Source organism: Phasianus colchicus, chromosome 4, assembly GCF_987193195.1.
Source record: "Phasianus colchicus chromosome 4, bPhaCol1.hap1.1, whole genome shotgun sequence".
In the NCBI taxonomy this organism is placed as follows: Eukaryota; Metazoa; Chordata; class Aves; order Galliformes; family Phasianidae; genus Phasianus; species Phasianus colchicus.
This window is the reverse complement of record NC_143439.1, coordinates 31,901,915-31,920,304: the sequence shown is the minus strand read 5'-3', so window position 1 is coordinate 31,920,304 and position 18,390 is coordinate 31,901,915. Positions and strand designations below refer to the sequence as shown.

At 39.1% G+C, this 18,390-nt stretch overlaps 1 protein-coding gene across 1 annotated transcript in view; it reads left to right on the top strand.

Moving 5' to 3' along the window:
• The window catches only part of ADAMTS3 (ADAM metallopeptidase with thrombospondin type 1 motif 3), a 140,135-nt gene that overhangs the window by 108,445 nt on the left and 13,300 nt on the right, over positions 1-18,390 (top strand). Inside the window, 10 exon segments of the mRNA XM_090139115.1 lie at positions 4,214-4,297; positions 5,886-6,042; positions 8,148-8,253; positions 9,197-9,340; positions 10,801-10,933; positions 11,382-11,495; positions 12,571-12,716; positions 13,284-13,459; positions 14,582-14,715; positions 15,224-15,347. Coding sequence (XP_089995241.1) covers positions 4,214-4,297; positions 5,886-6,042; positions 8,148-8,253; positions 9,197-9,340; positions 10,801-10,933; positions 11,382-11,495; positions 12,571-12,716; positions 13,284-13,459; positions 14,582-14,715; positions 15,224-15,347 — 1,318 coding nt within the window.

Here is an 18,390-nt window from a genome sequence, read left to right as displayed (position 1 = left end):
TTGAGGACATGTGTATAATGTTGCCAGAAAAGCCCAAACTGAGCACTGTTCCTACCAGTTGTTTTCCCTCTGCTGAGTGGTGTTCTGGGAGGCACAACTGTATTGCGGAGCTACTTGCAACTGCTTGCAGCAGTCTCACTGCTGACAACTGGGCTACAGATTGTGTGTTCAGTTGGGAGGGACAGCTTGTATTCTCTCACTTGAAACTTTGAATTGTCATTTCCCAGCCTTGTTTCCTGTGGAAAGCAGGCATTTTTGAGTTTCATTTTCTCACATTTCCAGATCATTTTCTCACATTTCCAGTGAGTAGTGAGGGATGTTCTTTATCAGCAAATAGCCTATTCTGTAGATAGTGATGAAGATTGTAACTTACCTTGTTGTCTGTCAAGGTTATGGGTTGGGAGAGCTATTTCTATACTTTTTCCTATGTATTAGTTTGTCAGTTTTAATTTAATTTTGCCCTTAGCCTTTGATAAAGAGCTCATCTCACTCCTTGCTTTTTAATCTAGTGGTTTTTACCTGTGGATAGTCAGTAGATCAATAAGAGGCTGTATTTTCAAGCTATTCAATTTCCAGTGATGCGAACAGTACAGTGGATGATGTTATTCATCATTAGATTCTGAATTACTCAACTTTCCTGCTAATCAATAAACTGCACTTTCCCCTGCACAAGTCGGACACAGAAAAGTAAGTAGTTTTATCAAGGCAGAAAGTCCTTGAAGCTGTATTGCCCCCCAAACCCAAGGACAGTCAAATGAATCATTTGGTGTAAGGAGAGAGGAGCTTACTGGGACTGAGCAGAGGAAAATGTCAGCAGATTTCTTTGGATTAACCTATAGCCCCTGCCTGCGCACCATGAAGGGAGGCAGGGTGGGCAACCATGAAAAGGAATTGCACAGTACCTGCACAAAAGCAACTGTACATCTGCTTTTCGTCTGTCTCAAATTTGAAAAGCCAGCACATACTGCAAGAGATGCTCCCAATCTAACCTGGGAATGTGCTGCAATTTCTGTGACAAATAAGAATCCAGCCGACTTTGTTTTAGGGAGCAGAGTATAGCTTGAGGGTGTCTTTGATGTCACCACTGCAATTTACAAATACATCAGTTTAGGAATGTGGGTTCACCATTGGCATTCATAATGTGTAGACAGGTGAGTATCCACGAAAGCCCTGAAATCCCTTGGTTGGCAGTTATCCCTGTTTTCCAGCACTTCTTACTATAGCTGTAGGGTTTACTGCCAGGTACATTTATGTTGTCTGGTTGAATAATCATCATTCAGTAAACAGATATTTCCCGCTTTGTATGTGGAGTCTCCCAGTTGTCACCACTGTCCCAGGCAGAGCACTGATTTACTTCTTGTGTGTATTACTATTGAATTCAACCTAATCACTTTTTCCTTTTAAATACTGTACCAGAATCTGTATGGCCAGCTGGACATCTGTGATATGTTTCCCAAGTACAGTTCAGACAAATCAAGCTTCCTGGGGTGTGATTTATATATGCATTTTGTACCAGTACCAGTATCTTGGAATGTAATTTGTTTTGCCAATATAACCACAGCATAGATGCAGTTATAGCAGTCTGAAAGCGCTACAGTCTACGCTGACAGTTTTCAGCACTTATTTTGATTTGTGGCCTTCTAGCAAGGTTACAGGTTTCCAAAATTTCCTGTGTCTAGGTCATGAGAGCATATATGAGCTTGCTCCTCATGGGAATCCTACAGTGCATCCTTCCAAAGCAGTTCACAGAAAAAGGTGTTGTAGAGAAGTGTTGAGGAAGACTTGAAACTTTCAGTTTGTTCCAGAATCCTTTATGTCTCTTTGAAGGTCACTTCTGGGAAGCTGTGAACGTTTTTCTGAGATGAACTTTGGTGGAAGCAATACTATTGCATTGCTAAGGAGAAAATATGAATAATTGAACTTTGGAATAATTGCTTCATGAGGCGAGCAGTCTAAGCTATGTGCTCATTTCTTGTAAAACTATCCTGCTGACAGTCTGTTCTCAGTTAGTCCTAAAAGGGATTGCATTTTTTAAAACCATGGACTGAAATCATTGTGCCAGGTCCCACAAACTGGACAACTCAGAACGACCTTTTTCCCTCAGGGGAAGGGGAAAGTTTTGTTTAGCTTAAGTAAAAAAAAAATCTCTAAATATTGCTCAAATATACCAACCTTGCTCCAAACAGTGGTATTTACTTTTCACCGATTACCCATAATATAATATTTATTTTATTTTGATGGGAATAAGTAACTTCATTGATGAGCTGCAGATGTTTTAGTTCCCTAATTTATACTCTGGTGAAAGGACATTTCTCACCTTACCAGGCACAAAGAAGGTCCTCAAGAAGAACAATTTCTGACCTGTCATCTACATGATTTTTTTTTTTAAATTCTACTAATACTCTATTTAGAATTATGTGGTTACTTTTGTACTAATCTGACTTTAAAGATCAGAGCAGCAGCATTTGTTGCTTCTGAAATAAATTATTCAAAACTAAAACAACGATGAAAAATTTCAGCTGTTTGGTGAACAGTGGAACTGCCACGTTACTTCTGGATGTCTGTCTTATGACTGTGCTCTCTAGTGGGATATAAGCTGCTCTCATTATGGGAGTGTTGAAAAGCTTCTGTGTTTGTGCATACTCTGAGCTTCCTTTCCTGTGTGTAGTAGAGAATATTCAGAGAATATTTGGAGAATATTTGCTTGCATGGGAGCAGCAGTAACATTGTTATTTCCAGTAAACTGCTTACTTCCCTCAAATCTTCTACATACCTGATTTCTTCGAGGTCTTTATAGTTTTGCAAGTGTTGCTGGAAAGCATTCAACAGGCCCCAAATGTATTGGGACACTAGCATTGACAGAAGAAGCAAGTGTCTGATCTTTATTTCATTTGGAAATCAAACTAAAAACACTGAAATAAAAATTCTGTCTTTAAATGTTGTGCATGGACCTCATTGGAGACCTCTGCAAACCTAATGCAAAACCATGGACTCTTTTGTGAGGGCTCTTTGTGAGATTTTAGTTTTTCTTGTGTGTTTTCTACAGCCCTTGAGGATGAGAGTTTTGATGTCTCATGAGTATGTCTTATGTATGGGTGTTTTCTCTGGCTAGCAGTTGTTTTTAGTGTGCATAGTAAGTCTTTCCAGATTCTGTAAATGTTACATGCTTTCATGCAGTTGGTGAACTTTTAAAATGGAATGTGTTGACTTGCAGAAATCGAGTGTATTTGGAGATATCATTACTCTGTGAGGTATACTTCAGAGTTTATGTCTCTGGCAATGCTGTTGACTTTAAAACTTTTAGATGAGAACATCCAAAGCATTTCTGGGATTTGGAAAGACTTTGCCCATTAATTTTAACATTGATCTAGAATCAGGACTATTATTCAGATCTTTAAAGCTAAACACATGTTTACACGTGTGCAGAAATGGAGTCACATTGATCGTGTCACTGTCTGAATATTCTGCCTTCCCAACCTAGAGCTTCAAAAGGCAGAAATGGCCTTAAGTCAAATCCTCAAGTATTTTCTGAGGACAAACCTATGCTGAACTTAATGGCATATTTCCTTGAGCGAAAGCTACTGGCAGAAGAATCTTTTACAAAATGAAAAATATGCGCTCCCTTTCCCCACTAAAATACTCATCCCATGTGTTTAAAATGATTGAAGCGAGACAAATGGTTGACGAAGCAAATAGGAACAGGATCTGGAATTCATCCACAGTTAGAGTGGCCAGATGGCAGAGTAGAAGTGGCAATGTGGGCTGAATGGTGATTATTTTATCTGTTGTTAATGCAAACTCTGCTTTTAAATCCCTTAGTGAATGTGACCGTACTGCCATAGCCTTGCTTTCAGGAATAACTTCGTTTCCCTCATTATGTTTATCAAACAAGTGAAATTAAGCATTCAGACAAGTATTTGCTGGGTTTGTAGTCTTTCTTTCCCCAAACAATTTTTCTGTTGGCTCTGATCCAAAGGCCATTAAATTTGAGAGGAGTCTTGAAATGTGCTTCAGAAAGTTCTCAGTGAGGGAGTATGTGATGACAGGAAGTATAGTCTACATTTTTCACTGCATGGAAGTGATCTGAGACTTGAATCCTCCTCTGAGAAAACTAGTGGTCGAAGCACTTGAAATAACAGATACATGGCCTTGGAAGTTCCCTTTGTACCATCCATGTTTTTTTCTTTTTAAGTTTTCCTTTCTATTTTCTCAGGTCAATGAAATTTACCATGATGAATCCTTGGGTGTTCACATAAATGTTGTGCTGGTCCGAATGATCATGCTGGGGTATGCAAAGGTAAGCAAGCCTCTGAACCAGTTCTTTGCATTCATAGTCTTTGTATTCATAGTCCATAGGAACTACATGAGCAGAAGTCTACCAAAGTGTAAATTCCAAGGAGCTGCCTTCTTTGTTCAACACATGCTAAATGTGCGTGTGCCCTCATTCCTGCGATGAGCCATCACTGTCCCTTTTTGTGAAGAGTGGTGTAGGACTGGCTGCAGTGTCACTTTGTACCTAATTTATCACTAAGAAGCTGGAAGACTGCAGCAATCAAATATTTCTGTCAGATGGATTCATTCCAGTGGAAAGCTCCTTTTCCAGTGTATTTTCTTAATGTCACCAACTATCTGTGCTTAAATGCAAGATTGCCATGATTGGTGCAGTACCTGTGAGTACTCTTGCTTCAAGAGACAGAAGTCATTAGTGCTGCCCCTATCCTGCTGATGCTGCTGAGGGATAGGCTGAGAGGACGTGGGGGGCACAACAGCCCACTGCAGTCTCACTCCAGGGGCTTGGGCTTGCAGCCTGACTTTTTGCCCTCATGAGTCCTCAGGGAAGAAAATGACTTTAGTGGTGGCAGTCATCTTGACTGATCAACACAACTTGCTCGTGCCCTGTTTCCACACTGTCTTCTATGGTAACTATCTCCTTTTTTCATTGTGCTGTACACTCCTTTTACTGAGTCACAGCATACTCCTCCATTTTCTGCCTTCGACTTGCTTGTGCCAACATGTTGATTGTTGGTAAAATACATTCAGAGAGTTTTGAAACAAATACTCGTTACGTTGTTCAGGATGAGAATGTTGTAATGCTGTTTGAGGTTTGATAAAGATCATGTCCCTTCCATTTAACTCATGCATTGAATTTGAGCAAATCAAAAGGCCGCTTTGATGTTTGCCTTGTAATTAAATTTGGTCACTTCCTTTTGAAGTATTGAGTTTGTAGACATACCGTGTAGCGAAAGTCTCACAAAACCAGATGGCTAATCTGTGTTAATCAGTACAGATTTACTGGTGCTATAGTGTTTTACACCAGTTGAGGCATTGTACTCTGTGTTTATGTTATTCACTTCCTCCACACAGGCTGCGTGTTGTCACTCCACTCTCATTTAACTAAACTGAGTCACATTGTCTTCTGACATTTATTCTGCACAATACAGACTTTATCTAGATATTATTCAGGCATGTTGCCATTATTTGTCACCATTTTAATAGATAATGTATTATCTGTTTTTTAATAGATAATGTAAATGCTCATTATGTTGTCTTTTTAAAAAATCCTGAATGTGTTATTACATATGTACATTCACTGTTACATACAATTACATTGATGTAAGCAGTAGCACTCTGATTTGGCAGCTCTTGTACGTTTCCTTGGCTCTGCCTGGGGATCTACGACAAGAAGGCCAGGAGAGTATATCAGTCCTCTTTAATGGATCAGCCAACGTCCAGCTTACTCATTTTCTTTTCTCATATCTATGACTTAGACTGATAGGGAAATAGGGAAGGAAAAACAGGAACATGGCTGGTTCTTCAAGAAAATCAAAACTTGACTGAATTTCTTACCTTTAGAAGATCCTGGTTCTAATATATTGCTTTTTCAGTCCATTAGCTTGATTGAAAGGGGGAATCCCTCAAGAAGCCTGGAGAATGTTTGCCGCTGGGCGTACCAGCAGCAGAAGTCAGACCCCAATCACTCTGAGCACCATGATCATGCCATCTTCCTGACTAGGCAAGATTTTGGGCCTGCTGGTATGCAAGGTAATGCAGCTGACCTGAGGCAAAAGTACTGGGACTTCGGGGTTTTTTGTGTGTGTGTCTAGTGCCTGACAGAAAAGGAGAAAAAAATGAAAATTGCATTGTTGTGTGGCCCAGAGAGATTAAGGAATGTAGGCATTGATTCAGAAAATACCTGAAGTGTTCAATTTTAAAGATAGATTGATACCTGATCCTGTTCAGGAAAGCATGTACACTCATAATAACGTTCAGTTTCCTATTTTGGCTTTAGAAAAGGTCCATATGGACAGTCTAAGCATGTACTTGCTAGTACACTGTAGAGAGAAAGTATTCACTCTATTTCATTTTGCATGCTTTTTTAAAAAGCAGGTAGTCCTTGCCAGTTATATCTAACTGCAACAGATTAAATCTTACCTTATAGTATCTAAATAACTGTTGCCTTCTTCAGACAAACATATTTTTGCATGTGCATGCAGAGCATACGAGGAATTCTCAGTACACTATACATTCCACTTTGCTTTTATTTTACTGCATCACTCACAATAGATTTTTTTCTTATAACTAGTTTTTCAGCTCATTTGATAGATGCATTTGTCCTTTTCACTCAAGGAATTAATGATAATGGAAAGTAAATTCACAAAGCATGATTTATGTCAGTGCAGAAAAATTGGAGTTTGGGTGAGACCCCTGAAGTGTTACTGCTCTGTGCAGCATTGCAAACTAGCCCCGTTTTTCATTTCTTTGGTTTTCATGTATTTGCATTCAGAATATGCACCCTATAATCATTTACCCAGACCAAACTAGCACTCATCTTGTATGCTGTGGTCTGTGGTAGGACTAAGGGCTCCTCTTAGCAGAAGCATTGTGGTTTTCTGTGCTTCTTTTTTCTGCTTGCAGGTGGAAAAAAAGGACTAGAAAACAGAGCGGTTTCTGAAACAAAGCTGTCCAACTAAATGTGATGGCTTTCACTGCAATAAATCTAGCACTATACAGTCAGAGATGTCCTCTGTCTTCTATGTCTCAGTTTCCTCAAGCACACTGCTTCCTCTCTGAATGTTCTCTATATCTGTCGCTAGAAAGATGAAATCCTCTAGCTCCTCCTGATACTTGAGCCACACGCCCAGCTCTGGTGCTGCTCTGCAAATGGTTCTTTGGCTTCATTCTTTCTGTCAGCCTTCATAGTCTCTTCCAGTGCTATGCCCAGTTTCTTTGCCTTTGACACAAATTCTGCAACTTCTCTTGGAAAAAAAGGCCCCCATTCATTATCTAGTTGTGGAAAAGCAGTATAAGATACATGGTTTAGCATGGTATCATTCAGGTCTAATGTCCAGAGTTTGCCAATTTTTGCTTAGTACAAGGCAAGAGTGACCTGCTTTTAGTCAGAAATACCCTTTATTAAGAAGGCTTTTCAGATTTTATACTGGTGAGCTCTTACTGGTTGAGGCATGAGTCTGCTTCTTCACATAGCTTTTTGAAAAATGTGCCATGTTCTGACCATTTGGCTAAAGATTTTGTAGATGTCTTTGTTCAGTTCCTTCATTTTTCAGGGTGAGGCAAGAATCCTGAGTCCTCACTCGTGTCTGGACTTGATGAGATCTTAGGCAGTCTCCCCACCTTCAGAAAGATTTTGGCTTTTGCTGAGGACAAGGCATGTAATATGTAGTAAGCAGTAATTACATGATGGTATTAATATAAATACATACAAACAAATGAACAAAACTCTGTCTTTTAATTGAATGGGAATCTTCTGCATTTTTTTTGAGTGTAAGTGCTTGAAGTAATCTAGATGTATGCAGAATCAAACCTAGTTTGTCAGAGCCATTAACACTGACAGGAGTTGCAAAGACAGGAGAAACTGACAATCAGAGGAAGAGAATCCTTGGTTCTTCTCTGGTAGTAAATTTATTGGGGTGTCAAGTGGAACAGGCTGTCCAGAAAAGCTACAGATGCCCCACCCCTGGAGGTGCTTAAGGCCAGGTTGGATGGGACCCTGGGCAGCCTGATTTGGTGGGTAGCAACCAGCTGGGTGTTGGAACTGAGTGGGATTTAATTTCTCTTCCAACCCAAGCCATTCTATGATTCTATGAAATGTAATGGGTAAAGGAGTCAGACATGATTTCTCTCAATAGGATATGCTCCTGTTACTGGCATGTGTCACCCGGTCCGAAGCTGTACTCTCAACCATGAGGATGGGTTTTCATCAGCTTTTGTTGTTGCTCATGAAACTGGTCACGTGTAAGTCGAACATAAAATTAGATTAACAACAAAGTATGGTGCTGCATCTCCTTTTTACTTAAAGTGATTTAATTTTAATGGCTATATGACAGCCATCCAAATAATATTATCATCTTCTTGGAATGCTCGGTGGTTTTTAGCAGTGAATAAGTAAGTGAGGGAAGAAGACAAGAGAAAGAGAGAGCAGGAACTCATTTTCTGTAGGGTGATGGTGAGATAATTAAGAAAGAAACCTGGAAAACTCAGGCAGTGGAGACAGTAGCTTACCAAGAATTCTTAAAATTCTTTCTTCTCATTGACTGAAAGTGCTGATTTGTTAATTTGATACTTCTTACGGAGTGATAAAATGTTAGGCAGAGAATAATTGATTCAGGGAAAGATCTCTGTCAACTGCTGGATGAATTAATGTTGTCTTTAAGTAGCACAGGCTTCTTGTTCAACTCAGTGGCTTTGTTGTTGTTGGTTTTGGCCAGAGTAATGTAGGAGGAGTTTAGCCAAATGTGAGGTGACCATGTCACTTGCATGATAAGCTGCACCAGATGCACACTTTTGGAAATTTAATATGCTAACCTAGTTAGCTCTTTGGATGTACAGCATTACAACCATGTTAGCTCAATTTGTAAGTAGGTGCTTTTGATAAATGAGTGTACTGTCATGGATATTTAAATGTCTGAATGAAATGCTCAGTGGTGAGCAGAATTGCTGTTTTCTGTTATCCAATGTAGAAATCATCATCTAATTAGTTAGTTTCTAAAGAGTATTTAGAGAGTCCTTATATTTTGACATCAAAGATCTATTTGAAATGCAGGTGATGTCTGTAGCATACAGAGAACAATTTCATCTTGATTGACTACATTTGCATGAGAAACTGTTTTCTTTACAGCTGTTTTACCAGTTGAAAAGTAGAAACTGCTGAGGCTCTTATACCAATTCTTTGTTTCAGGCTGGGAATGGAGCATGATGGGCAAGGGAACAGATGTGGGGATGAGACAGCAATGGGGAGTGTTATGGCTCCCTTGGTGCAGGCTGCCTTTCATCGTTACCACTGGTCCAGATGCAGTGGCCAAGAACTCAAAAGATATATACAGTAAGAACTTATTAGCACTCATTGATGGTGGTTTTACTAAAGGAAACAGAAGTCTTTGCAGTTCCCTGAGATGTGGGGCCAGTCGGCTGCTCTCCATCAGAGAGCAAAGAGAAACAATCCTCAGGTGTCATAAATTGAACTCTTGTTTGTGGAAGTCCCTTTTATAAACATGGTGGTACCGAGGCTTCAGAGATAGCAAGGAATGGGATCCTCTTGTGTAGACTGCTCTCTCCTTCCAGAAAGATATTCAATGTACGGAGGAATTCCAGTAGGCTTCCCTGTCCATCACTGCAGCAGCAGTGAGGAATAGGTACCTCCATTTCTGACTCTCCTGTAATACAGTTTTCTGATCACCTTTGTTGCCATGCATCTATATTACAGAAGCAAAATCAGGAACAGTGCATCCTCACTTACAATTTTACACAACACTCATTGCATCTTCTGGGAATGGTACCGGGTGTCTGTCTGGAAGATTTTATTTCATATACATTTTTTATTTCTGTACAAGTTGTATTGTGAAACTGGGAAGATGAAGCCATAACCTGAGAAGAACTAGTAGAATTTGTGGAAGAAAGAAAATGGCAGCATGCATGTGACTGAATTAGGGAGAAAAGGGGAACAGAGAGTATAGGAGTGATGTCTACCTGTATTTATGTATATAGTCTCCCATGTAGATGCTTCCTCATCCAGTTCTTAGTCCTTTATTGCAAATAACTGGTTTTGCAAGTGAGAACTGAGTGAAAACTTAAATTGACCCACTATGGCCTGGATTCCAGTGAGGAATACCATTAGTAACCTAAAGCATGAAATAGTAATTTTACATCAAGACCTTCAAGCTTAAAATGGAATTTTATCCTTGTGCAGGAAGAGCAGCCCACCAAGAGTTTAACAGGAATGAGTAAAAAAGAAGGCCTTATTCTTGCCCTTTGCATAACCTGTGTTTTGTCCCTGTGTATGCTGTAGATTTCAGGTAAGAGGGCCTGTTCTCAGACTACTGTTCTATTTTAAAGCCCCATAAAGTCAGTGAAAAGGCTCTCTCTGACTACAGAAGGTGTTGTGTTAGTCCTTACACTAGGATTCATGTTATAGTCTGAAGCACACTGAAATGTTGCCCTTTGGAACTGAGAATTGAGAAGTGTTTGTTTTCTGCCTCTGGTGACAGGAAAACAAAGTGCAAATTCTGCATGTACCATTAGATCAGGGAAGGGCAGGAGATGCTTCTCAGCCTCCAGCAAATACAGGGATTTTCCTGTAGGATCTTCCCATCCAGTGCTTAGTCACATTTCACTGAGCAGTATTCCTAGAAAAGGGACTGTTAGTGCTTCAGGTAACAATAACGGGTTTGAGAAAATGAGTATTGTCAATATTGACATCTCAGAATAAAGAGTTTGATCGTATTGATAAAAAAAAAAACAATTACTACATTTTCTCATTATCTTTTTCTGTGCATCTTTCCACAGCTCTTACGACTGTCTTCTTGACGACCCTTTTGAACATGATTGGCCCAAGCTCCCTGAACTGCCAGGCATCAATTATTCCATGGATGAACAGTGCCGCTTTGATTTTGGTGTTGGCTATAAAATGTGCACAGCGGTATGTCCAAGGCAGTCATTGCAAAAACAAACATTCATTTCAGCAAGTTGGTGTTTGGCCTTATTTAATAGTTGCAACGTACTCATTTTCGCACAGTTAAAGAGTAGTTAATGGAGTAGTTTAAGCAGATACATAAAGAAGGAGAGAGATATTTATGGGTGAAAGCCAGAGCCAGTTGTCTGAGTCATTTGGTATGATGGTCAAGAGGATAGCAACGTGGTCTACATGACACAGACTTGTGGCAGCAAGCCTGTGATCCCAAGAAAGACATCTCCTCCTTCCTTCAGGACCAGAGGATGTGGGGAGTAATCATTGCCCTTTTCTTTCCAAAGATACTTGACTTGTTGGTGGTTGTGCTAGATTAACTGACTGGTTAGTTTGAATCCTTACCCAAAAAGTATCAGTAATTTAATGTTATTTTTCATTTCATAAATGTCCTGCATTTCAGTTCCGAACCTTTGATCCGTGCAAGCAGTTGTGGTGTAGCCATCCAGATAACCCATATTTCTGTAAGACTAAGAAAGGACCTCCACTCGATGGGACAGAATGTGCCCCTGGAAAAGTGAGTATTGTGTTTCCACAATGTATTAAAAAGAAACGCAATCAGTTGCGTTAATTTGGGTTGAAAAGCACTCAGGAAAATAGACAATTGCACAGCATCCCCCCAGGTGGCACCAAAGAAAGGAAAAAGTGTGAGCTGTGATTTCCCACTTTGTCTTCTTTGAAATGTACAAAGCTGGCTGTTACGCAGGCTAAATTTTGGAGGGTGAGGTGTTAAAATCATAGGTGAGGTGTAGGGCACTCTCATTTTCTTCTGTAGCCTTTTTGTTATGTTTCTTTTATTATTATTATTTTTAAAATTATTCTCTCTTCTGCAAAGTGTCCTTAAAGTGTCATTAAGAATCCATGGAAGCAGATGACAGCATCACTGTAGGATGGGAGTACATAGCCCCAAATTCTTCTTAGTACTTGTGGTCCAGACATCCTGTGGCTAAATGTTTGCACAGGCTTAGGATTAGCTCTTTAATTTTGTCTTTTAACGTTAGAGAATGTTCTGCTGCTAACTCATTTTTGATTATACAATTATACTCAAGCAAATGTTTATTTAACAAATCCCATGTATTTTCAGCTACAGGAGAGCCACTTATGATGTCTGGAAATGCCCTAACCAGTAGCCAAAAAACTTGCTGACTAGTGACTAGCCTGCTGTTGCATCTTGTTTGCATGAATATAATGTTTGAATATGAGGAAAAAAAAGAAAAAAAAAGCTGCTGATCTTCAGCAAGGTCCTTATTCTGTGATACAGTAGTCAGAACATAAAAATTCCTTTTAAAAATGGTAGGAATTGGGATTCATATGAGACAAAGAATGACTTAAATGAAGTCAAAAGAACATTGGAACATGTTGGTCTTCCTGTTTCTGCCCATGGAAAGATACATGCTCAGATGTGGCACTGCTGCTTATCCATGGAACAGACAGTCATGAAAGAGAGGGATTGGGCAATCCTGGACCCAGAGTACGAAGACCCTCTTTGCTCCATGAGCTCTCCTCTATGCACTTTTAAATTTATTGTGATTATATGTTTGGTTTGATTTTGTTTCTGCTCTCCTCTGCTTTCCATGCCTGTTTTCTCTCAGTGGTGCTACAAAGGTCACTGCATGTGGAAGAATGCTAACCAGCTGAAGCAGGATGGCAACTGGGGACCCTGGACAAAATTTGGCTCCTGCTCACGAACCTGTGGAACTGGAGTTCGCTTCCGAACGCGCCAGTGCAACAATCCAATGTAGGTCTTCTGCCTTGGTGGTAGTTCCAGTCAACTGGTAATCATTGCAGGTGTCAGCTGAAATGGCATTTATGTTTTGAGATGGAATCTCTAAGATTCACATTGTATTCAAGCCCCTTGAAACATCACCTTTTGCAGGGAGCCAGGATCATTTTTAGTGAATCCAGTAATTTTCAGAGGAAAGCCTATGGAAAACCATCCTACGAAAAATTTAACTGATGTGTAAGAGAGTGAAGAGAACATAGAGTGCAAGCTCAACAAGATGTGGGATAAACTATTAGATGGTCTCCAGTTGTAAATCAACTATTGGCAGCATAGATGTGTATATGTATTGTTTCTGCATGTCAGGATATGCCTTTGGGATATTTGAGCAAGCATAGAGGTTACATTGCAAGTGCATATGCGTGCAAGAAAACTGCTTTGTTTCCAGCTCTGTCAGTTCACACTCCTTTTTAGTGAAATTGTCTCTTTAGAATTGAGTGTGAAATTCCACTTAAGACTGATGACAAAATTGTAGACCCAGAGCCTTGGGGGTTTTATAATCTCACAGATGTTTTCTTCTCCCAGGCCAATTAATGGAGGTGAAGATTGTGTTGGTGTCAATTTTGAGTTTCAACTCTGTAATACGGAAGAGTGTCCGAAGCACTTTGAGGACTTCAGAGCGCAGCAATGTCAGCAACGCAATTCCCACTTTGAGTATCAGAACAGCAAACACCACTGGCTGCCATATGAACACCCTGACTGTAAGTTCTGTTGTTTGCTTTTATTACAAGTCAGTGCTGGAATCTCACAGATCTTATGGGGGGTCTTGTTTCATTTGCCATGTAGAGTGTGAGAAAAGTGTAGGTATGATTAAAAAGCAGAAGAGGATGGCCCAGGGTAAAGGAATAGTTGCAGTGTGAGACAGTTGTAGTTTCACCAACCCTAGCCCAGCTGGTTTCCTCTGACTTTCATCCTCTTCCTAGTGAGAACAGGATGTAGCAAGAGGCATAGAGCCTCTCAGCTCCTGATGGAATAGCTGGTGGGTGCCATAGCAATTAATGCAGTGCACTGTGAAGCTCTGGCTCTGCTGTTGGGGCCAAGTGTGGAAAGCTGGTGCTCAGATCATGAAGGACTCTTCTTGCCCTCTCTCCTGTACAGCTGTTCATCTATATGAGTGCAAAATGTTAATGCTCGATGAGGACTGCTGCTAGGAAATTGCACTGGAAGTTGTAATAGTGTTCTGATTACTGTTCTATTTGAGAAGTTCTTTTTAGTATTTTCCCATTGTTAGACAGGTCCATCTACCTGAGCCTGACTCTTCACTCCTAACATTAATATAATCCAGCAGTTATCTTGAGTAAAAAGGACAGCTTCAAGCATAAAGATTCATTGCTTGCTGAAAGAGGTTTCAGAGCTGCTTTGAGTTGCTGGTATTTTTTCCTCAGGCATCTCCTTTGAAACTCTTCATATGCATGGCTATGGGATCAGATTCAAGTAGTGATAATGAAATATTTGTTCAGTTGGGATTTTCCAAAAGGCTAAAAGAATTTGAAATCCAAATCTTCTATTCTTTCATGTGATGTGATTTCCTAAACTCAGCACTGTTGCAACAGAATCAAACTGAAAGCTACTTGAAGAATGGTGGGGAATCCAGTTCTAGGAGCCTCTTTGGAAGCAATCTGATTTCTGTGAGAGTATCTGTGATAGTGATAGGCCATAATTCACACAACAGCAAATTAGTTACTTTTTTCCCTCCTAGGTGTCCGCATAAGGTCCCTTCTATCTCTGTAATATTCTCTTTATGCCTTTAGTGAGATGTTTTTCTGAAACTCATCTGAATTGCTTTTAACTTATGCAGTTACATCTGTTTTCCTGCTATGCAGCTAATAAGAGATGCCACCTGTACTGCCAGTCCAAAGAAACGGGAGATGTTGCTTATATGAAACAATTGGCACATGATGGGACTCGCTGTTCATATAAAGATCCCTACAGCATTTGTGTTCGTGGAGAATGTGTGGTGAGTGACAGCTTCTCAAGCTCCTTGCTGAGTTTGGACTGTGCTGTGTTAAATAACTGTTAAGCAGCAATCAGAGAAAAAGAGATAGACTTTGCAGATGCTTTGAAATATTTGCAGCATCATATTCATTATAATTATTTCAGAATTAAATTATATTAGAGCAATGACACAGGTCTATTCCACGGAAACAATATACTTTTTTTCAACTGATAATTTCATTTGCCATTTTTCCACTTCGTTTTGCATCTGAGAGGAACTGTCCCTATTTTTCTCTTTTCCATCTTTCCTAGTCTTGATGTACAGTGGATATAATCTGAGAATCAATTCCTGTTTTTCACCTGGCAACCATTACCCAGCAACAGGCTTTCAAGTAATTTGTGTTTAAATGAAATAGAGCAGTGTTGGGTAGTAATTTCCTCTATGCATTGATTTTGAGATTGCATCCCTCTACAGCTAAACCTTACAGCTTATGATAAAGCCATGTTTCTTTTTGCTCTTCATTCTGCAGAAAGTGGGTTGTGACAAGGAAATTGGTTCTAATAAGGCTGAAGATAAGTGTGGCGTCTGTGGTGGAGATAACTCCCATTGTCGAACAGTGAAAGGAACCTTTACCCGCACTCCCAAAAAGCTTGGTAGGAATAACATATTCATGCATCTGAATATAGTTTCTATTATCTCATATGTTTCTGTCATGCTTCTTGTTTTTGAAGACTGATCAGAAATGTGGCTTACTTCAAGGTAGCAAAACAAGAATTTTAGCTTGATGTGCCAGAATGGTTTAGTGTTTGATAAAGAAATTAGATCCTTTAAAACACTGTAATGTTTCTGTCTTTTGAAGGACCTATTAGAAGAAAACTCCATTTGTGCAGTGTATCTAGAAATACTCCCCAAGCATAGCATGTTTAGCTCTTCGTAAATGTTGAAGCCCACAGATAGTGTTGGTGCTAAATGGGGATACTGAGTTCTGCCAAAAAAATGAACTATTATCCTAACAGTGACATTCAGAAGAAATTGAGATTCTTTGCCTGATGCTAAGTATAGCATGCCTTATTCTGTAGGAGGACTAGAAGAAATATTTTTCCTCCCTTTGAAGTGTAAGCTATTCATAAGTTTTTCTTCTTAAACCTAAACTCAAGAGTTGTTAAGTGAAGTTCTGAACTTCTTTTCATATGAACATGTGGATTCTCATGTCAGATCAGTCTTCTCACAGATTCTAGCCTTTTAGTCAGATAAATAAATGAAAAATAAATTCAACTTAATTCTAAATCAAAGACAGAAACATTTGGCAGAAACCCTCATTTCTCTTAAGTTGTTACATCCAATGGAACATATGATGACATTAACCTGGTTAAAGTTTTCAGACTGGACTGGGGTACTCTATAACACATCTCTTATCAATAATAATTGAAGACCCCTGAGTCTTCTCAGAAATTTCTATCTGGTCAATTATTTGTTGAGCTAGGGCAGTATAATGTTTTATATACATACATACATACATACATACATATATATATGTATATATATACACATATATTTAAGAATATTGTGCATTTTAAGACTTTCCTATATTGCTTTTATTTCAGTTTGGGGAAGGTACTCAGGAATATGCATCTCCTGTATGACTGGTAGCAGCTATTTCAGGGACATCTGTTTGATAGAACTAAATGTTTTAAGATAGAGTGGAGAAAGACTTAGGGACAGATAATATGGATATCTACATTAAGAGTTTAAAAACTGGTAGTTGCTGCCACGAAACAAGCTTTATTGCAGCATCAGTAATTACATTTGGACAGTAAGTGATTAACCAAACTAAACTTGGACAAAGATAATGTGCAAAGGGAAAAAAAATATGTAAAATATTCTGCTGAAAATACATGTTAATTACAAACTGACTGGAAAGGTTTACAGCTTGCAGCTGCAAGTGCCATTAGAGGACCTTTCTTAAAGTGATAAAAGCAACTGGTGGATAAGACATGAAATTACACAAGAATTACTGTGATGTGGGGAGTAATGGCATTAAGATTATAATTTGAGCCTCTTATACAGGCCTGTATGTTTCTTGAGCTGGCAGTCACTGTGCTTTTCTGAAAACAAACAGAAAAAAAAACCCAAACTGTGATCAGCATAGTTGTAATCTTTTTCACTAAAAGTAAATGATTGTATTTTTGGGACCAGAGGGAATATTCATGTCACAATTCTGGATCCAGTCCAGTAGAATTTTTTCTGGTGCATCTGGTTTCTGTATTCTATAGCAGTGGTTTACAAATTATAGCTTGCAGTTGATGTACAGCCTAAACTTGAGGTTTGGCTTACTCCCTAGGAGATAACAGGGCAAATGAGAGGTCAACAGAGGGCAAAATATAATACTAACCCCATCGTGTAATGGCTCAGTATTTTTGCCTGGGAACCACCAAGTAACTGCATTGTCTTGACAGCACATTGCTGGGTGTTTTCACGGTGTTCTCAATGTCTGGAAAGCACTACAGTTCTAAGTGATAGAGAGTATGAGAAATACAGTTCAGGAAATACTGCTATTAGTAAGCCAAATGTTAATGAAAGCGTTTATGAAATGTTTATTGTTTTACAGTATCTGTGGCAGTCTAGTCATTAAAAAGACTAATTGACCTCTTCCAACAGGAAAACATTTAAGCAAGAGGTGCCAAAAAGAATTCAAGTTTCTGGAAAATGAAATCTGCAAGTATCCAACTTAAAATCACCTACCTGAATTTTCAGTGGTCTAAATTTCATTGACTGTTAAAATGTGCTAGATGTGTCTAATGCTGCTTTAAGTGCATTTGAACACATAATGTAAATTATACTTTATATTTGTTAAGACCATCTGGCCTACAATGTAGTCAATGAAATAACAAGACTTGGCTCCCATAAAACACTAATTATAGACGTTCTGTTTAAGGGAAGACGAGAGGAGCATTTACATTGCCCAAAGGAGCTCACAATATTTCCCTTTCTGAAACAAAGGAGTCTAAAAATACTCTGGGTAAGTTCAAGTGCTTGTAGAAAGAGGCATCCATGGCAACTGGAGAGTTCTTGCTGCAGTTCTCATCTCCAACAAGGTACTGACACACAACACCAAATCAGGCAAAAGCTTTGTGTTTCATATGCTCAAAAGATGGACAGTAAAAAGATCATCGAATGCTGTTTTTGCAGACTCTCATCAGCCAAATCCATGACATTACACATATGTGGCTCTTCATTCTTTAAAAATGGATCCAAGGAGATTCATCATAACTGAATATGTAGACATTAAAGGGAAAATACAGAAATATGAAAGTGCCATACACTCAGAGTTTTGAATCCTTACATCAAATTAATTAGATTCACCTCAGTGCTTGTGAAGTTCTTGTTTAAAACTTACAATAGAAGTGACTGCTGACAGGTTCTCAAGATGGATTTTAGTCTTCCTGAATGACAGTACGACATACTGAACATGACACTAATTATTTAGAGATACATAATTGAAATTTAAAATATGAATTACTGTCTTTGGGGACAGCTTTTTATTCTTAACTGCATAGAGTTGAATTCAGCCCTTTTGTTTCAGCAGTAATATTTGAATTAATACATTTTACATCTGTAGTTTTAAAGTGTTTGGATTAACTTCCATGTAGACAAGCCCTTCCTTATGTGTAGTGACAATACAATCTACTACACCTA